The sequence below is a fragment of the Staurois parvus genome, unplaced genomic scaffold (genome assembly GCF_062004578.1).
Source record: "Staurois parvus isolate SC_StPar_1 unplaced genomic scaffold, SC_StPar_1.0 ptg000682l, whole genome shotgun sequence".
NCBI classification, from domain to species: Eukaryota; Metazoa; Chordata; class Amphibia; order Anura; family Ranidae; genus Staurois; species Staurois parvus.
Genome location: NW_028318478.1, coordinates 2,015,148 through 2,036,917, shown reverse-complemented (window position 1 = coordinate 2,036,917; position 21,770 = coordinate 2,015,148). Strand labels below are relative to the sequence as shown.

The following is a 21,770-nucleotide window of genomic DNA, read 5'->3' as shown; positions in this document are numbered from 1 at the left end:
ATTTTTTTGTCATTTTCCAAAAACTTGTGGGAAAAAAATAAATCTTCCATGGACTCAATATGCCTCTCAACAGATAGCATAGGGTGTCTACTTTCCAAAAATTGGTCATTTGGGGGTGTTTGTACTGTCCTGGTATTTTAGTACCTCAAGAAATGTGATGGGTAGCCAGAAAGTAAAAGTTGTGTAAATTCCATTATCTTTACCAGCCTCTCTCAACCAGGGTGCCCAGGCACTCTGGTGTGCCTTGAGGTTTCTTCAGGTGTGTGTTTCATGTACAGGAATGAAGACCACACAAGCTGCTGGTATGAGGAATCATGTTGAACAACAGAACTACATCCAGGTCAGGCATAGAACACAAAGCAGGAAGTATAAGGCAATGCAATATTACCATATACAAGTAGGGTCACAGTATTTGCATAATAACTCTATAACAGTGTGCCTGTGAAAAATGTCTAAAAAATTTCCAAAACTTGTATACAAGCAGGTGGAACAAGCCTGCCTTTTAGTTACACAAAGTCACAGGTTTTCATTGTGCACCATTATGACCTTCTAGTTGCTGGTGTCCTGACAACCAAATTACATCATCAGTTGATGAGAATGTCAGCTGCCTGCACAGCATTCTAGTTTGACCCTCCCCTGCCCCTCTCTAACAGTGCTGGGGTCACATTATCTCAGTGATGGAGAAAAACTGAGGGAGAAGAGAAACACTGGAATATTACTCAGTACCAGTGTGCAAAGGTGTATTTTCTGTGGAAGAATATATCACCTCTGACATTCGGTGTCCTACAATGTTGCTGCATTATATATATAAAACTATTAGAATAGGTTTTTCACATTTTAGAATGGGGTGCCTCAAAACTGTCCATAATTTTAAAGGGTGTCTTGGAACGGTCCATAAATTTCAAAGGGTACCTTGACTGAAAAAAAAAAAGGTTGAGAAACCCTGATCTATACCATAGTTTGTAGACACTATAACTTTCACACAAAACAATTGCTATACACTTATTGGGATTTTTTTCTCAAAAACAAGCAGCAGAATACATTTTGGCCTAAATTTATGATAAAATTGCAGTTTTTTGGATATTTTTTATAACAGACATGAGAAAATATATATTTTTAATTTTTTTTGCAAAAATTTTTGTTTATAGCACCAAAAATGAGAAGTGCACAGATGACCAGATAGCACCAAAAGAAAGCTCCACTTGTGTGAACAAAAAGGACATAAATTTAATTTATGTACTGTATTGCATGACCGCGCTATTGTCAGTTAAACTAGTGCAGTGATGTATAGCAAAAAAAAACAAATTGGTGTAAATTTCAGTATCTATAGTTTGTAGATGCTATACCTTTCACACAAAGCAATCAATATACACTTATTGGGTTTTTTGTTTTTTACCAAAAACATGTAGCAGAATGCATTTTGGCCTACATTTATGACTAACTTTGACTTTACTATATATTTTTTTTTATAGCTGAAAGTAAAAAATATAGTTTTTCTTCAAAATTTTCGGTCTTTTTTTTTGTTTATAGAGCAAAAAATAAAAAAAGCACACAGGTAATCAAATACCACGTAAACAAAGCTCTATTTGAGTGAAAAAAAGGACGGAGATTTCCCTTGGGTACAGCATTGCATGACCGCGCAATTATCAGATGAATTATTGCAGCGCAAAATAGCTCAAAGAGGCCTGGTCATTAAGGGGAGCAAATCCTCTGGAGGGCAAGTGGTTAAAGCTGAGCTCTAAACAGAAATAAGACAGGAATGCAGCTCTGTATTACATCATTCAATATATATTTTTATTTAATACAACTAGTAGTATCCTAATTTTGCCTGGCATCAGCCATGCTGAATTTTAACGAGAGGCGCAGCACAAGAAGCCAGTCAGTTGTGTTGCAGTGCTCATGTGTTGGCAAGACACAAGCTGATAGGAGGAGAGAGCAGAGAGACATAGAGATGAGCTCATCAGTTTGCTGTTTCTCTGTTCATTGTCCCATCAAAAGGCAGAGAGAGAGAGTCAAGACCTGTATGTGTTATTTTACTGTAGAATTCTAAGTTTCCAGTCACTTTAAATAGTTTTGTCTTGCCAAGCTTCCCCAAACTATTTTATTTCTAAACAATACATGTCCTATAATCTGTGGTAGCATCAGCTTTATACAGTATGTGGGCAGGGCTTAGGCACCCTAGTGGGGACACTAGGAACTACACTGATTGCCTAGGCAGGAGTTTGTGCTTATGCGAAAATCAGCATTAAGGCATAACTCCAGACTTAGACATGAGCTACAATGAGCAAAGTTAACCTTCTAGTAACCCGTGGCCAACTTGCTGTAATGTTAACATTAAGCACGACAAACACTACCACAGTTAGATAATGCATTTATAAACCGTTACCGCAGAGCCTGTAATGGCAGCCACAATCCCAGCAATACCTGTCACCTCACTCCCAGTGAAGTGTACACAGTTACTAATGGATACCGGAAATGCACTTCACTCTGTAAACCACATACTTGCTTTCTCTCTCAGGGGCCCCTCTACATAACTCTCCTGTGACTCCCAGGCTAAGTCCCTAGGTACTTTGCACCGCAGATCCAAACCCAGTATGTGGGGAGCCAGCAGTTAGTGAAGGGGACAAGCACAACACTCCTTTACTACCAAAGTAACTGTTGTGCTATGCCAAGTCACCCGTTCCCTGGCTGGTTGACTGCATTAAACAATGATACATGTACAGTTGGCCCTAGCAATGGCAATATAACCTGCCATAGACAGCAAACTGCATGCTGGACTAAAACGTACCATATCTGCTCTAACAGTGGATACAAGCCCTGTTCTTTGGATATGCCGTGCAATGCACCACTTAGAGAGACTTCAAACCAGATATTAAGTAAACTTAAACGAAATGTAGAGGAACAGTTTTTGCCAGGCAAGTTTTCATATACACTCCTGGTCAGTGGTGCTCTGTTTCCCATGGAGTAGTAATACCCAAGTACCAGAAAAGAGGCTCTAGAGTCCATGGCTAGCAAATAATCTACAGGAGGTGGCAAGAGTCCATAAAAGTCCATAATTTGACAGTGATCTTCAAAAGGTAATCAGTCCATTTTGATACCCAAAAGTGCAGGGAGTCCCTAGGCTCCCATTCCCTTAGGGAACACTGACTAGCCCCAGGATTGGGGTCAGCCCAAAAGCATTAGAGATTACATTTAGGCTGTGGTTCAGCAAGGGCAGCTCTCTGGGACACAGAAAAGCCTCTATTTGTATGAGATTACCTGTAGTGGGTCCTAGGATGTTGGTGGGAAAATTTGGCCAGCAACATTAACCCCTTCCTCCTGGACCCATCATTCTAGCAGGTCCTAGAGTATACCACAACATTGTAACACAAGAAAGACAGCAGACTCACTCAAGAGTTGGTTCTGGCCAGCTCAGTGGATTGCTTCAAAAAAAAGCCTGGATTGTTTCTTAGATACACAGAATACAACTGGATACTAACATTTAAAGGTAAAGTTGATCCAGGGAATATCAGATTGCCTCTAGGGGGATCAGGAAGTAATATTTTTTTTTACCCAGCAGGGGCAAATTGGATCGTGCTTTGCTGGTGTTTTTTTTTGCCTTCCTTTGTATCAGCTGTGGGTATAGGATTATCACTTTTTTTTTTTTTCCCTTCTATGGTTGGACTTTAGTTTTTTTTCAACCAGACTATGTAACTTGACTCAGATAATTAAAAAGAAACGAGTCAGCATAGAAAAAAAAAAATTAACCCTCTGGAAGCACCTGCTTACAAGTATGCTGTGCTTTGCTCCAGCAACTTCCCATCTGCGCTGAAATTGGAAGAAAAAAAAAAAAAAAGTGGAGGGGGCCTGAGTGCTTCTCCACAATTCTAAGTAAGGTGGAAATCAGAATATCAACCTGCCTTTCTAACATTGGATTAACTGATCAAAATACAAGGCTTCTCCTGAATGACATGAATGGCAGTGACACACCCAGGCTGTCTATTTAGTTCCAGCAGCAGATGGAAGGAGTAGAAATGCAATCAGACCTGTTATTCCCCATATCCTCAAACATGCATATCTCCAAATGCACAGGGGTGGCTTTATGGAATAAGCGCAAAGTGAGCCTTCATAAAAAGGTGAACTTGTATTTCATTAATTCAAGCATGCATGTATTCTATTTTTTAAGTTACCTATGCATATTAGAAATTCAGAGTGAACACAGCCTTGCATATTTTGCCAACGTTCACTGTACAAAATAAACTCACTTTAGTGAACAGTTTTGACTCCTTTAGTAAACAAAGCCCACTGTGTAGATGTCGGACTTTTTCCTCTGATATTAACCGCTTTCCCACCACACTATAGTAGAACTACTGCTACAAAGCGGCAGGGCTGTGCAAAATCACATATAAATACGTGATTTGCATTTCCAGGTAGGGGGCACGTGCGCAGCCCCCCGCACTGCCAATGGCAGCTAGGGATGTTAATGTCCGAGTTCCAGCCAGAGAATCCCTGTCGGCCTCCGGCAATCGCCGTGTAATACTGGACGGGGAGAGAACTGTGTGTAAAACACAGGTCTCTCACCTGCCAGCAAGAACATGCTGCTGTGTATTTCTCTGCACAGCAGAAAAAAAAAAAAAGTAGCATGTCTCCCTAGTAAAACACACACAGCACATCATGTAAAACAGCACACAGGTAACACTTTGGTCACCCCGGTTTTTAACTCCTTCCTGTCCAGTGTCAGTTCTTTTTATTAGCACGGATCATTATATTAGGGTCAGTGAATGTCATAAATGTCTAGTATGTTAAATGGGGACCCCACAAACAAAACCATATGGTGTTCCCTCTAAATATATACATCAGACCATTATCCTTGACTCCACGCAAAAAGCAACAAGAAAGGGTTCCCCTAAATTCCATACCAAGCTGTTCTATTGTGAATTTTAAGAGGGAACAGTAGAATTTTCTGAGACATAATTCTTTAGAGCCTATAGGCGAGTTTGGATACTCAAAAAGCCGGCAAGATAAAAATAAACTGCGATTTTATTTTATCACACAATGGCTTAAAATAACAATGTAAAATGTATCATGAATAACAGTTAAGTGTAGGTAAAACAAAAATATAAAAAACAGAAGTTATAAAGATGTGTCAACCTTGTTGTCATGGCTGTCCTGCCATGTGCTTCTTGTCTTGTTCAATGCAGCCGAGTCTGAGCAAGAAGGAAGTGACGTGATCTTGAGTCTCCAAGAGAATGCATCTGTTTCAGCTTCATCTGAATAACTATATCATCTTCATGCCATACTTGTATGTGTGTGGATGGATGAATGGATGGATTTTGTGTATTGCCCCTTCACATCTCTTAGGATGTCTTTATGTTACATGTAGACGTCAAATTCTCATAACTCAGAACCTTGTATGGCAAACAATTCTGCTTAGTAGAGCAATTTCATTGAAGGGAGGGGATACTACATATATGGTCTTTTGATTGACAAGCCCATATGTAGTGGCTTCATACGTTGACAATGTTGCATCAGCCTACTAATGTTATAAAGATGTGTTACTCTGTTTAAAGGACAGTATAACTAAAAATCTCTCTTTACAACATATCTCAATAATGTTGTATAACCAACAAGCTACTTATGCAACACATATTACCAACTTATAAAACAAATTAAATACACACAGATACTTATAGAATATTTATTATTTCATACGAATTCTATTTTGGTTCACTTCGGACTCCCATGATATCCTATACCAGAGATCTTCTAACCAGCTATACACATCTATAGAAATGTCCTAAATACTCAGCTTCCAGTTAGTTAACTTGACTCCAAATACTCCGATAATTTTTCTGTCTCAGCTAGAATTCAACACTATCAGTTGTTCAAGGCCAACCACACATTTTAATATTAAAATTATGATTAATCATGAAAACCAAATATGAGCTTGCCATAAATATAATAGAATTCCTATAAGTGCCGAATTATGAATTTAGAACTTAATGTTTACCAAGAACCCAAAGAGAAAAAAAAAAAAACACACAAACACACAAACAAACCAAAACCAAACCAAGAGAAAAAACTAAAACCGAAACCCTGAACACTTGTTGCTCCCTCCCTTCCAAAATCCATGCCAGGATTTGTATCAAAGTATGCATCTTGGCTGGCCAAGAGGGAGGGGGAGCCATACCAAGCCACCTGCTTTCAACATGGGGAGGGGGGGGGGGTGTCTCGATCGCCGCCACCAACATGCAACAATCGCATGACCGCAACTAACAGTAATACGTCACGCCCACGGCATCAGACCCCAGACCTTCTCACCAACTCGTGTCCGAAGGACCGGCCGATCTAAAACCACTGTGTGACACGTGTAACAAGGCCCCACCCAGCTGCACCCTGCACAGCAATTGTCCAGCTAATGGGCAACAATCGGTGCCTGCAGCCTGAATGCGCTTGTTACTGGGTCGGGTTAATTACGCAACTAACCCTCTACCTGCCACCACCGTCTTTTTTGTCAGAAAATCATCATTATCAAATATACACTATAATGATTGAAAAGTCGCCTGTCCAATGCGGACCCCGCAGGCCAATTGGGCAGAGAATTAAACAAACACAGTAGCGTCTCTTCAAAAGACAGGAATTTGTGAATAGCAAATAAGCGCTTAAAAACAGTTTAATACTTTTAGAAAGAAAGATTTATTACTAAAAGAGTCAAACAGGTGCAATAAAATATTTACAAAGATGTCACGAAAATATATATGTGTATATAAAGATACAGCAAAGATAATAGGAAGGAAGTTAAAGGGTTAGGTTACTTGCCAGTATGCCTTGGTTTGTAGATCCAAGTGCAGAGCAGGAAGGTTCTTTGATCTCCTCTTTCGATGTTAACCTTAGGAGATGTGTTTTTCTTCTACCAGGCCTGCCAGCTGCAAGGGGGTGGTGGCTCTGAATACTGGCCATTACGCTGTTTTGGGAGGGGTCAAGAGAACTCTGAATTAGAACCAACATCTGTCATCTTTAACTGTTAGGTTCTGTGAGGTTTCAACTTCTTTCAAGTCCGGGGAGAAGCTTCCTTATCTGTTTTATGATGGGTGAGTCTACACAAGTTTCTCGGGTCAGTGTTTCCGACTTAGGTGAGGAAAGTTACACTTTCGCAGACTGCCTGGCACCGGACTGAGGATGCCTAACCTGGGTTGACCCCACACCATCTGTCAGGCTATACCGTTTGCCTCTCAGGAAGGGAGGGGGTAGGGAATGAAAGACTGAGGAATACTTCTAAATAAAAAAAAAAGGGGAACTCCGCGTCCAACTCTGATGAGCTAGTTTGCTACAGGGGGTACCTTGCCCAGTGGAGACTTCCCCCTGGAAAAGTACCTTGTCCGCGGGTGGGCAGGCTGATCAAAATCTAGAAGCCTCTTTAAGAAAACTACCACCTGCATGTGAATGAAAAAGGGGTACATAACACCCTTACCAATTCACAAAAAAATACATTTACAATAGTAAAGTCTAACAAACGCACTTTTAACAAATCCTTTAAATAAAAAGAAAATGTCTAACTGTGTGTATCCATTGTAAACCTAAGCTCGAAAGAGCAGGGCCCTTGAATCCCTCGTGTTTTGTTACTGTATTTCTCATGTTCTGTCCCCCACTATAATGTACAGCGCTGAGCAAACCTTTTAGCGCTATATAAATACTGTATTATAATAATAATAATAAACCACATCTTTCAGCAATTCAAATCCATGTTACCAAGGAAATACACCTGCCAACCCAAAGAAAGTAAAAAAAAAAAAAAAAAGCACACTGGCCACCAACACAATCGGTTTCCCTCACTTGTGCTGAATTACATCTCCTGGGTCCTGCTGCTAAATGTAAAAGAGGAGTGGAGTGTCCCAGGTGATGTTATTGACCAAATATGGCCATAATGTGCTGTGTGACATGGATTGGGGAAGCTCTCAGATTTTTTTATTTTTTCGCAATTCAGCTTGCAGTCTATGTGTAAGTTAGATTCAGAAGATACATTCTTACTAAATTATAACATGAAAAGCCAACTTTCCTTTATGCAATGTGATGGTAATAAGATGGTTGACATTGCAGGAGGAAATCACTGGCAATTTGGAAAAAGTGACACTCAACCAAACAGCAACATAATGTCAGCAAAGAAAATCTAAAGCTTGCTGTTAAAATGTAATAAGAAATGCCTCACTTATTTTATTTTATTTTTTTTAACACTACACATACAACCCTTTTCCACTTGTGCAAGCACAAGATTATTTTTATTCTGCCCAGGACAATACCTGAAGGATTTATTCCAGTGATGTGAGCTTGAAATTAGAATATTTGGAGAGAACCTCTAAAGGGTTCTAACCTCCCAGGTTTTGCCTGGAAAGGGTGTTTCTGTGGGGTCCAGTCCTTGCCTCCCAGGCCCACTGTCCGGGAAGGATGAAACTGAGGTCTGGTTTAAGGCCTGAGCTGGGGACTAAGGAATCTAAGCTGGCCTGGAGAAACAAGAAGATGGCTGCCTGTCTGAAGCATCAACAACACAGTCTGCTATGCAGAAGAATGTCCAGCTTAGTAGAAGCTGCTGGATGGACATTTCATGGAGACTTCATTACTTTAAAAAAAAAAAAAAAAAAAAAGTACCTGTGACTAGTCTTCAGGGTTCATTGCTACAGCAGATTTATTTTTATTCCTGCATACAGTACCCATCAAGAGTCTCACATTCTACTGCCGATACTTTCTGTAGGCACTTTGACTAATTATGGTGATCAACATGGAGATGACACAGACTAGGTTATAGTGTATTCACTGCTCCTATACTGCTGAGTGCCAGCAGCAGATAGAAGTCAGCAACTATAGGATTCAAGTCACATGAACCATATACCTGGACGTATTGGATATTTTTCTTTACTCACAGCAGCAAGATCAGTAAAGGAACAAAAAAGGAAGGCAAGTATTTGAAGGGAAAAAGCCAAGTATGAAGTGCCCGATGCTGGTCATATGCTGTACATGTTTACTTTACAACTGGAATCCAGGTACAGTATAAAACCATCAAGATATTATGTAAATTCTGTCAAAGTTTAAACCTAAGTTATTCAAAAATAATTCTAAATACCATTTTTAATTGCATCAGCTACTTCTACCAAATGCTAACAATTAGGGTTAGTTTACACTAGCATTGCTCTCTGAACAGGAATCCGCATTCAGATCGCTGTTGCTGAAAGAATTTGACAAGTGGTGAGGAGGTATTATATTTCCTGCATTGACCCTTTGAACCCCACCAATACATTGCATGTGATTGCGGGGCACTTCAATTTAATTAAATGGATAATGATCAGTGGGCAGTACTGATCGCTGAATGGACAGTGGAAATAATTTATACCCCACGCTAATGCAAAGCATTGTGGCTATAGCTTATATACACACCCCTGTAAATAAGGTCACAGACCACCTACGTATAAGGCAACAGCTTCAAAACCAGCACATCTCAACAACATGGCCATGTGGATGGACAGGTTCGACATGAAAAAGCTGATGCGCATATAGGTGGATTGGCATGTTTCCTTTGTAATTCCTGGTGAGCGACTCATGAATAGTGAGCAGCAAGTTGAGGGCTGGAAATGTAAAGAAACATGGGGCTGACTTGCTGCATGTAAGGGAAATCAACATGAAAACAGTTAATCAGATGTAGCACCTTCAGGAAAAGGCCTCCAGGCACAAATACTTTTACCAAGTGCCCGTTAACATTTGCGCAGTGCGTAATTGTACGGGTTCAACTCAACTTCCTGGTGTAAAGGGTGACCATAGGCACCACATCCCTAGAATTTTACATATTTTACTAAATCCTTTACATAAAAGGGTGGGATTTTAAAGGTGCCAAGACAAATACAAACGGTCAAGTAAAGTAAAATAATGCTTTATTAGAATAATGGATGTAGAATACTGGATGTTTGTTTCACAAATACCTGTTAAAAATGGACTTCTGATGTATCAAAAAACATATCACAAGATCTTTGCTGCATTGTACTACAATGCATTGAGGGACACTGCAACACACATGCATTGCCCTGGTACATTGGGGGTGCCATTCAAAACGGTTGCCTCTATGGAATTCTTAAATCACAGTGGGTTGCTTCCACTTCAGCTCCTGCAAAATCAGTAAACATTTTACATTCATTTCAGGGAAATGAAAGAGCTCTGATTGGAGAGGTATATTAATTTCACGCCATACCGACATGTACTGAAAATGCATGTGCATTTGCATACTTTTTTGCGCGTTGCCTTGAATATATGTGTGTTAATGTGTGTTGCATAATGAACGATGTACATTAAAAAAAAAATAAATTGCTTTTTTTGGTGCCCTAGCAGTAACCTATATTTATCCAGTGCAGAAAAATGCAGGTCACTGGACATGGTGTGAATGAGCCTCACTGAAAATAATTCACTGATGTGCAAGTAATCCACTGTGATCTGGATGCTCTAACTGGAAATGTAACTCATGCCAAATGGTCAGCACCGACTTCACTTTACGGGGAGTGAAAGTCAGACATTGGACACTATTAATGTAGATTTTTTTTTTTTTAAGCGCACTTATAAAATCCTTTTGCTATAAAATCTAATATTGTTGCTTATGCAAGCAGGAAAGGCCTAAATTGGACATGAGTAATGATCCTTTCACACGGGGCAGACTCTGGCTGCAATCGGCTTGCTCAGCGGGGGATCTGTCCGATGATCCCCACAGAACAGGCAGATGACAGGTCTGTCTGCTCCACTTGTGCAGAGTGGATAAGGACACAGCCTGCTCTCCTCTATGGGAGGTCAGATGTAAACGGACCGCCTGTCCTACACACAACTGCCTTTCGATCCGTAAGATGGAAGGGGAACAGATCAACTTGATCTGCTAAAAACAGACAGATGGCGGTTATAGGTGGGTGTAAAAATGGACACATGCCCATTTACATCCACCACTCTATAGAGAAGAGAGGTTCTGATCGGGTCCACCTGAAAAACAGACAGGCAGACCCAGTCGAACATTTGTGTGAAATGGGCTTAAATGGAACTCTTAAGTAAAAAAAAAAAAAAAGTTTCTTTTCACAAACCTTTACAATCAAAAGTTCAACATCCACAAACTAAAAGGTTGGTTTGTAAATGTTTGCCTCTGACAGCTTGTCCAGCTGTGGTCTTGGCACAGCTGGTGCTTTCTGCAGAGGTTGCAGCAAAATCGGTTTCTTTCAACCGGGAAACATTTATGAAATCCATAACAAACATACTATACCACCACTTTTTTCGGTCTTTATTTCATTTCACAATGTATTAAAATAAAAGCATTCAGTTTAGCCATAAAACCATTAAAATATTGTTCTTACCACCACCTTACAAACCATTAAGTCGTGATGCATCTCACACAAAAGATTTATTATTTGTTTCATCTTTTTTCTTAGATTCAAAACCAGGCCAGTCACCTTTCCATAGGATACAAAATCTATCATATGCTTCTATTTTTTTTTCTGCATAAATAGAAGTTACAAGTGTATCTACAAAATAGCTGCTCATACCACTTGCATAACTATGTTGTGGCGCAGTTCTTCACAAGACATTAGGTACACAAGCTTTCACCTTAGAACATGTAAGACAAAAAAATTTTCCTCTGTTAATGTTTCTAAACATGAACCAAGATGGAGAGTACTTGTTTTTAATTTTACATCCTAAAGGCTGATCTTCCAGCTTAAAGGCTGCACCATAGTGCACAAATCAGAGGGAAAAAAAAAACCACACACAACACAGGGAAGGTGCGCTGTGAGCAATGAAATATCTTCTTCACTGAATGCAAATGTTCTGATCCTTTCCTGCAAAGTAAAAAGGAAAAATATGGACAAAAAGAAAAAAAAACAAAAAACAAATTTTTCTCCTATACATGGAAGGTCCTATGTCCTCTAAAGTGCATGAATCGCCATCCAGTCTCCACATTAACCACGTTTATAGCAGACACAGAGCCAGCTGATACCGCCAGAGTAAAAAGTACAGCTCCATCTCAAAGCTTCTTCCAGAGAGTTTTACAGCCATTTCAGCATCTTTGGATTCTTTGCTCCAGTTAAAATTTGCTCGACTGCAAGAATGCTTGTATGTGTCCACTAGGGCTATTTGGGGGGGGAAAGAATATAAAACCATGAACAAACAGTCCTGCCACTCATTACCAGATTATTTATATCTGCTTTCAGAAACCAAAACCTACATCCAAGACCAGACAGCCATGAATTATGTTCTAAGGTGCCAATAGACACTAGATGGTAACTGGCTGTGAATGCAGTGTTAGGCCAAACAACCTCCTTTGCATTGTATAAACATGCATGTTTTGCATCAGATAATTGAATGCTTGAGCCGATGCTGGAGGGAAGTGGAGTAAAATAAAAAGGTTAAAAAGTCAAAAATGAACAAACTGAGTTTTTAAAAATTATAAACCTGAAACATCAACAGATAAACATGATGCATATAGCTTTTAACAAGAATGGACAAAGGTGTAAACCAATCTTCTCTGATGAAGACGTTAAGGCAAATAATACACTTAGAATTGTATGATCTCTCACGGATGTATTTCACTCAATATTGCAATTAAGCAGCAAACAGTAGCTTGTGCCTTCATCCATTCCAGCTATATGCATCAATGATGGCAAGCCCAAAACACACCCAGTGTAGCTGAAGCAGGTTTGTTGACCAACCTGGAGCAGTAACCACTGTAACTGCGCATAAAACTTGCCAATCCCACAAGATGTGATCAAGAGTTCCCATGCTCCCTGTTACAGGGTCAGACACTGAAAAAACTCCAATGCAGAAAAAACCCTACTCCTTTAATGCTTTGTCTGGAAATGATAGGGTATCACTGGGAAACTGAGAACCAAAGAGAGAGTTGCCTTCAGAGAAAAAGCAAAGTAAGCAAGTTGAACACTTTCATAGCTTTAAGGAATGAATATGTACATGGAGTGTTTTCGAATACAATTCTTATGCAGTATCACATACCATCTTTTTTTTTGTTGTTGTTTTTAAATTAGAAAGGGTGACATAAAAACTCTACAGAAGAAATATGCACAATGCCTTAGTTGACATCTGTCATTCTGATCCAGTGGCTTTAGTAGTATGAGCAAAGGAGTTGACATTATGCCAACTTGTATAATTGAAATGCAAATGCAGCTGTGCAACTACCATGGTGTGTTCGTTCTAGAAACACAAAAATTAAAAAAAGTTACCTGTTCTATGGATGCTCTGAATGCCCGGTTATCCATCTCAAAACGGTGACTTTGCTGATCTGGATCATGCCGCCGATGAATTGTTGCTTGCTTTCTATGGCCAAGCATTCGGGTTTTGTAACACTACAAAAATGTAAAAAGAAATTAAGTATGGGTGTAAGGGAGCACAAAGACTAAAGACTTAAAAGAAGTGTTAAAAAAAAAAAAAAAAAAAAAAAAAAAAAGTGTTCTTATAGCCAAAACCTCTTTTTTTCAGTATTGTAGTGGATGGGGAAAAATTAGAACCAGTCGTGATTTTATTGCCATCTGTGTCCTCCCCAAGTAAATCACCCTTTTTGTTCCAATATATTATTTTCATTGGGACTCAAGTGATATGCAATCTAAAAATGTGAGCTGCCACTGGAACAGAAAGATTTTCTTCACTTTGAGAGATTTCTTGTTACTTCCTATTGTGTCTACAGAACAGAAGTTAGGAAAGTCTCTAACAGGACAGATCACAAAAAAAAACAAAAACCCCACCATTTATTTAGTGTTAGGGGTTGATTTTAAGAGTGAATATTTAAAGTAGATGTAAATCCGGGGTGCCATTTTATTATACCCAAAGCTATGTGTCTCAAACAATTGTCATTTTCATAAGTGTTTTATGCTGGAGGTCACACATGGAAAACAGGAGCACAAAAAAAAACCCACGCAATTTACTGTCAGCAGTAACAGTGTAGGTTTCTGACAGTAGCTATCGGTATGCCCTCTTGCCTGTGACATGGTACATAATGGGTTGCACTTTAACGTGTAATATAATGTGCATCCTTTGAAGCAGCACAAAGATTTAAATGGGTTCCAAGAAGCAGTGCTAGACAGATGTTGAGGCCATTGTCAGCTAGACAGCATATATACACAGCAGACACCAATGACCCCATTGGTCAAGTTTGAAAACCTTGTCTAACTGCTACCCCCTGCCATCCTAACCTTCCCATTTCCACAACCCTTATGATAAACCAGGCCCTCTTAAAACTCCACCTATAATTAGCAAAGTGAACCTGTGGCAAGGCTATAGGCAGTCACACATTTACACTAGAAAATATCTTCACTTTTTCTCAGCAAATCAGCTTAGCCTGTTCTCTCCCAGCAGTGACCCGACACCCTGCCAGCCTTTTAGTCTCCAATGTAAATACAAAGAAGGTGCACACATCCATAAGTGCTCAGAGACTTAACTTGGTAGATATTTTTCTTATGAAAATGAAAAATGGATTACCTGCATCTACAAAAGGTCAACGAAGGTGCGTTTTCCAATTTAATATACTGCTTATTAAGACAAAGCAATACTTGACTAACCATAGCCTGGCCACAAGTTCACTTTAAAAAACACAAAACGTAGGATACATCCACAAAGTGCTGCACGTCCTGCAAGTGTCCTCTTATGACTAAGGCAGCTTTGAGATTTTGTATGAAAACCCTTAAATAATAGCTTGCAAAATAGCACCCCCTTGGGAAGAATATGGACAGAGATTGGTTAAAAAATTAAAAAGACACTGTTAAAAATGAATGTGGTCAGTTTTAAAACCACAAAATATATGAATACTTACCACATAGACTAGCAAGGGTAAAATCAAGATCGAGAGTCCACACATCACTATTATGGCCACAGCATAGCCAGGAACATGTGTATATTCATTATAAGGTCTTGATGTGGAATCTAGAGGTGAAGACACAGAGCAGAAAATCAGTGTAACAAAAGATTAAGAGAATTAAAATGTTACTCTCCCCCCCATCCATTCTGCTCACTGTCTATATACCCATTGACCTAAAAGGGCTGTTGCCCTTACTTGCAAGCCAACATACAGAAACACTGGTGGTATCCTTCAAATGATTTTCTTTCGATTGACCTTTATTTGTATTAGTTAGCATCAATTACTCAAAGTATAGAGCACCTTCCTCCGCTATACAGTTATTACTCGCTTTATACACCTAAAACCAGATCTCTTTATATTCTGTTACAGAAGTGGTTAAATATCTAAATTTTACAGTTGCCACCCTCACATATTCCATATACTCTTATTCAGTGACATCCATACAAGGTTCGTATTGTCCCTCTTTTTTTTTTTTTTTTTATCTGTTACTTCAGTAGTGAAAGAGAAAACCATTTGTGGACAGATTTATAGGAGGTTAAAAATAAGGTATCCATGGATTGACACCAAGAACATGAGGGAAGAAGTGTACCAGTCCTCCACTGTATGACACTTTACCGTGTGTGTGGTATAAATACAACATTCTTTATTTTTCTGTTTTTTGTAAATGCTTGTTTTCCAAACCCATATTCAGAACGGATTAATTTTTCCTGTCTACAACAATACTGAGCTCAATAGTTTCTTGCTCAAGTTGGAACAATCCAACACCATTTAACACATCTATATTTGAGACTTCATGGACAGGTGACTCAACCCCTGTTTATTCCAAATTCTACTCCAATATTAGCTTACAAAATCCATCTTATATTTTGCAGACAGGATAAAGGATTTGCTATTCAGCAGTTTTAGTTTTATCACGTTCAGTGTGAAAAACCACAAAATTTTGTTTAGTGTTTAAGATAATGTTTGAATTCAAATACCACACATATCCTAGAAGAAAAGATTTAAGGTTAACCTAAAATATAGCATGATGCTAGAGAAGTAGACAGACAAAAACTGCTAAACGATGCCTTTGTGTCCATTTCTGAGCAGAGATATTAGTTTCATTAATAATACATTTTGGTGTTTTTTTTAGGGTGTTAACTTATTAATTATGCTATTAGATAGCTTAAGAGATCAACATTCCATAAAACATGTGCGAATACTCAAACCTATGTATCTCTGGGTCATGGAGACCCTTATTCACAGAATATAGCTGAAGCAAAACTACATATTAAAATAAAAAAGTAGTATAAGAAAACAAGAGTTAGACTAAATTATGTCAAGAGCCAATAACCATTTTGTAGAATACTCAGTCGCAGTATGAAAACATTTTTATTCCCAAATACATACAATTGCGTGAACGGTGAGGGAGGCTCACAAAAATAAATGTTTCTTACCGCCAATGGTTACTGACTGAAAGTCCACTTTGTAGGTTGATGACCCCAACATGCCATCGGATGACAGAGCCTGAATAAACTGTCGTAATATTTCACCACTGCCAGGAGCTGGAAACCGGAATATCAGATCCCCTTTGCACACTACAGAGCCACTACTAAAGCAAACAGAATAAAAAATAGATTGTAACTGGAAAAAAATGCAGTGCTTGTATCCATCTCAGTCTTCACTTATTCTTACACAAATGTTAGTCAACAAGTGGTTATAGTCAGAAATAAAATTATGGAAGTTACATTTTTCTAACATGTAGCATCAGTGGTGGAAGTTATTTGTGCAGAATGTGCAGCTGTACAAGGGCGCCCATTTATGCAAGATGTGTCGGGACTCCTACACATTGTCACATAGACCTGGACACTGCTATTTTCTTTGGTGAAAAATAGAAAGCATTAGCCATGTCCTAACAGTGACCCCGGTTTATTACAAGGTATCTCAGAAGCCATTTATTATCTGTGTCAATCTATAGGCAGTTAAGTGTTTTTACTTGTGATATTTTGTGTCTCCTGTTTAACTATTGCCCATGCTGTTTGGTGACTTTATCCACCACAGTTCGCATTACATGCATGTCTTGACATGCATACATATTCTTCTGGGAAAGCCAGGTTGAGGACTTTTTTCATATAATGAATGGGTCTTTCAGTATTCTACCAAAACAAAGAAGAAAAAAAAAAAAAAAAAAAAAAAAAAAAACTATATTACAAAATCGATAGATATAAAAAATGAACTCAGTGCTTTATTTCAATGCCTGAATTAAAATCAACCAATTAAAACCACAGAACATCCCATTTTTCATTGTAATCAATGTTAATATCCATTTTTTTTTTGGGTGAATGAGTTTTGTACTATATAATCCTTACTTATTCTCGTGGGAGCTTCCAAATTCCAATACCCACCAGCAGACCACTGCCACCAGGGTTATGGGAGAAGGGGTCCTTGTCCTCAGTAATATGGGTACAAGTTTGCCATGGAAGACCACTTTGGAAAGGTACCATTCCCCGTTTTGGGGGGCATGTGGTGTGGTGTGGTATGGTATGGTTCAGACGGGAGCCTTTCTTTTGTAAACGTCAGCTTTGCTGCAGTAGGTTATATCGAAAGAAAAAAAAAAGCCCCCCCCCCCCCAAAAAAAAAAAAAAACCCTTTAAATATATCACTAATTCCCTGAGACCTGGATACAATTTCAAGGGTTTCATTGATAAGAAATGAGACTGCTTTAAAAATTAGATATTTGAACTCACTAGAATTCCCGAACCACCACCTGGAGAAGACTGTTGTCATGTAATGCCAACTCAATCTACAGAGAGAAAGAAAAGCTTTGAAAAACATCCAACTACAAAAGAAATGTATGTGCTATTTTTTTTTTCTTCAGTACCTGCACCCACTTCCTCAAACCCATCTTAGGCAAGGAGGAACTTGCCTCACCCCATCCTCCCCTCACCATCTTCAGTCTCCTAGGACACATCACATGTCCCTGGAGGCTGCAAGACCAGTCTCCCTGTACTGTGCCATCTTCCACATCCATAGAGGAGCTGGCTGAGATTAATCAGGAAGTAGCTCCCCAAAAAAAAAATTAAAATAGAATTATGGCACTGATCCAGCAGTGAAAAGTATCAACTGCAAGGAGGCAGCACTGTACTGCATGGGCTAATAAGTACCTGTTTTTTTTTGTTAGTTTTGTTTTTTTAGAAAACGCACCTGCTACAGTGTTTGTATCTGCTGGGGATTTGTAATATTGGGGAAAGTTTCTCCTTAAAAGAGGAAGCAAAATTAATAATGCGTGAAAAATTGCTCATAAATTAGGTAATCATATGGTGAAATCAGATTAGATCAGTCCCCACATGCTGCTGTGATGAGATCAAAAGACTTCCAAAGATAGCCAATGTGACACCATCCACCCCCATGCAAGGCTTACCAGAAGGTATGTGACCCCTTGCTAAGAGTGGTCAACCTGCACTCTAGAGAATATGGTTAATAGATGATTTTAGTCCTCCTCTGGCCACCGAAGGTGATGACAGCTGTTCCTCCCAGATCAATCTCACTAGATATAAATGGCTCCAACCACTCCAAGATGAGTTAAGACTGGAGCTTGTAGCACTATGTAATAAAATAACTCCAATAGTGTAAAACCATCAAAGATCCAAAATGTATTCAAGTAAAAGTGCACTCACATGATCGAAGGCACAAAGCGGCATGTACGAAAACGCTAGAGCAAGTCTTTCCAAAATGGCCACCGGACGATTCTGCATGCGTGATCGCGTGGCTGCGCCCTATGCATTTCACAGGTGACATCAGGGGCACACACGCCACTCCACGTTATTAAATAGGGAAAGCCACCATAGAGGTTCAATACTATAGGCTAAAAGTCACAGGGGGGAGGTGGTCAAACACCTGCAGCCTAATGCACCACTATGTTTAAATAGACAATCATAAAAAGGCACCGATACCCTACGGCGCCATTTTGTGGTGAAATACTTTGACGCCAAAATAAATAAAATAAGAGAATATAGAATACATGACTACTAATTCATTGGTATACCACAGCTCCATCTTGTAGTTAGAAGTTGTTAAACCAGTCAAAAAAAATTTACAAAATATTAGGACTACTAATTCATAGGTATACCACAACACAATATTTTGGCTAGAGGTTATTAAACAAATCAAAAAACTAAACGAAAAAATAAATCCTAAAAAAAAAAAAAAAAAAAAAAATTTTAAATGAAAACCGGATATTAACATTTATACATGTTTATTTGTGCCTTCTATCATGCGAGTGCAATTTTACTTGAATACATTTTAGATCTTTGATGGTTTTATACTATGTGGAGTAATGTTTTTATTACATGCTTAATGCTACGAGCTCCAGTCTTTATTAACTGGTCTTGGAGTGATTGAGGCCATTATATCTAGGGAGATCGATCTGGGAGGATATTATACAGGATTTATAGAGCACCAACAGTTTGCGCAGCGCTTTACAATATAAGGGAGACAGTACAATTATAATACATTTCAGTACAGAAGGAATAGGAGGACCCTGCTGTGGACTTACAATCTAAAAGGAAGGGGGAGGCGATACAAAAGGTGATGGTTGCAGGAGATGATCTGGTGAAGGGGATTCAAGTACAGTTCTTAGGTGGAGGTGGGGTAGGCTTCCCTGAATAAGTGAGTTTTCAAAGATCGCCTAAAGGCAGACAGAGTGGGCGCTGTCCGGACATACTGTGGTATGGAGTTCCAGGAGGATGGGAGAGACTCTGAAGAAGTCCTGGATGTGAGCATGGGAGGAGGTGATGAGGGAGCTAGAGAGGAAGATATCTTGGGAGGAGCGGAGTGGGTGATTTGGCCGATATCTGCGGATGATGTTGGCGATATAGCTAGGGACAGTGTTGTGGATGGCTTTGTAAGCTGTGGTTAGTATTTTGAATTTTATACGTTGGGTTAGTGGAAGCTGATGAAGGGATTGGCAGAGAGGGGCAGCAGTTGCTGATCAGTTGGTAAGGTGTATGAGTCTAGCACCAGCATTCATAATAGACTGAAGGGAGGATAGCCTGTGTAACGGTAGACCAGTGAGGAGAGAGTTGTAGTAATCAAGGCGGGATAAAACCAAGGCGTGGATAAGTTCTTGTGGTGTCATTGGTCAGGAAGGGGCGTATTTTGGAAATGTTCCAGAGGTTGAGGTGGCAGGATTTAGCCAGTGATTGGATGTGGGGCCAAAAGAGAGGTCAGAGTCTGAGATTACACCTAGCACCCTGACATGAGGGGGAAAGACCAATGGTTATGCTGTTGATCTTAAATGGTAAAGTCATGAGTGGGGAATGGGGGGGGATTATTACAAGCTCAGTTTTGGAAAGATTGAGTTTAATTTAGTGGTGTGACATCCATGCTGAAATGTCAATTAGTAGATTTGTAATACGCGAGGAGATTGAGGGGGCGAGCTGGGGAATGGAGAGATAGATCTGGGTGTTGTCAGCATAGAGGTGGTATTGGAAGCCATGGGAGGTTATCAATTGGCCCAGGGAGGAGGTGTAGAGAGAAAAGAAGGGGCCCAAGGACAGAACCTTGGGGTACCCCAACGGAAAGAGGGAGAGGAACAGAAAGGAGGAGTTGTGACACTGAAAATGCGCTGAGAAAGGCAAAAGGAGAACCAGGAGAGAGCAAAGTCCCGGAGGCCGACTGAGTGAAGTTTACTGAGGAGGAGAGGGTGGTCGACTGCAGCAGAAAGGTCAAGGAGTAGGCGTATTGTCAGGAATGGACTTGCAGAAAGGTCAAGGAGTAGGCGTATTGTCAGGAATGGACTTGCCAATAGTGGTGGGACTCACCTGCCTTGTGGGCTGCAGTACCAGGGCTGGCCAGCGGGTGCTCTCAACAACCAGAGGTTCACTTCGGCAATTAGCCATCACCTGGGGCTGATTGCAGGTGTATTTAAGGGATGGCCAAACCTGCAGTCTGTGCCTTGGTGTGTGGTTTTCCATGGGCCCCTGTATCTTGTAACCTGCGTTCCTGTTCCTGCCTGACTTGTTGCCGACCCTGCCTGATCCTGACCTCTGCTGACTTCTCCCGTTTTGATCCCTGGCTTGTGACCCTGACCATTCTCTCCGCCTGCTCCTCCTGTACCTACCTGCCCGATAGTTATCGACCCGGCCTGCCTAACTATGTTGTGCTCTACATGTGTATGTACCTGGGTATCTGTATCAGTTTAGGTTTGGGTTTGTTTCACCTTGTTGTATGTATTTGTGTTAGCTTGGGGTTTGGTGCACTGTGTTTATGTTTGTATTGTTAGTCTTTAATAAAGCGTCTTATTTATAACATATCTGAAGCTTGCATTTCCCTGTGTCAGTACACACACTTCTGGTCACACCTGCATCCCTGACACGTATGGAGTAATGGCCATTGGTTTTAGCAGTTAGTAGGTTGTTAGTGAGTTTTAGTAGGGCAGTTTCAGTGGAATGTTCTGGGCGGAAGACAGACTGTCGGGGATCAAGAAGGTTGTTGTCGGTGAGTTAGCAGTTCATACGGTTGCGAACAAGGCGCTCGAGAAGCTTGGAGGCAAACGGGAGCAGGGAGATGGGTCTTAAGTTATTCAAACAGGTGGGGTCCAGCGAGGGTTTTTTTTTTTAGTATTGGGGTAACCAGCGCATGTTTGAGCAGGGAGAGAAAGGTGCCCATGGAGAGTGAGAGGTTGAAGATGTGGGTTAGAGAGTTTAGGATAGAGCAGGAAGGAGGCTGCAACAGTCGTGAGGTGACAGGTGGTGAAGTGAGCCTTGGAAAGGAGTTCGGTAACTTCCTCGGTGGTAACAGGGTCGAAGGAGGAGAGTGTGGAGTATGGTGTTGGGCCAGGTATGTTGGTTGGAGGAGAAAGCTTGACATTGGAGATCTTGTCACAAATTGTGTTGATCTTGTTCTTGAAATGACTGCCAATCTCCTGTGCAATAATCATCTG

The 21,770-nt window shown here is 40.1% G+C and overlaps 1 protein-coding gene across 1 annotated transcript in view; it reads right to left on the bottom strand.

Annotated features, from left to right (window-relative positions):
* Positions 1-11,257: 11,257 nt before the first annotated feature.
* Positions 11,258-21,770, bottom strand: part of LOC149447527 (uncharacterized) — a 33,138-nt gene continuing 22,625 nt past the window's right edge. Inside the window, exons 8-12 of the mRNA XM_089652336.1 lie at positions 17,575-17,630; positions 16,285-16,439; positions 14,804-14,913; positions 13,221-13,343; positions 11,258-12,116 (exon numbers count right to left, since the gene is read on the bottom strand). Of these exons, the coding sequence (XP_089508462.1) occupies positions 12,111-12,116; positions 13,221-13,343; positions 14,804-14,913; positions 16,285-16,439; positions 17,575-17,630 (450 nt within the window). The 3' untranslated portion in view covers positions 11,258-12,110. The remainder of the gene's footprint in view (positions 12,117-13,220; positions 13,344-14,803; positions 14,914-16,284; positions 16,440-17,574; positions 17,631-21,770) is intronic.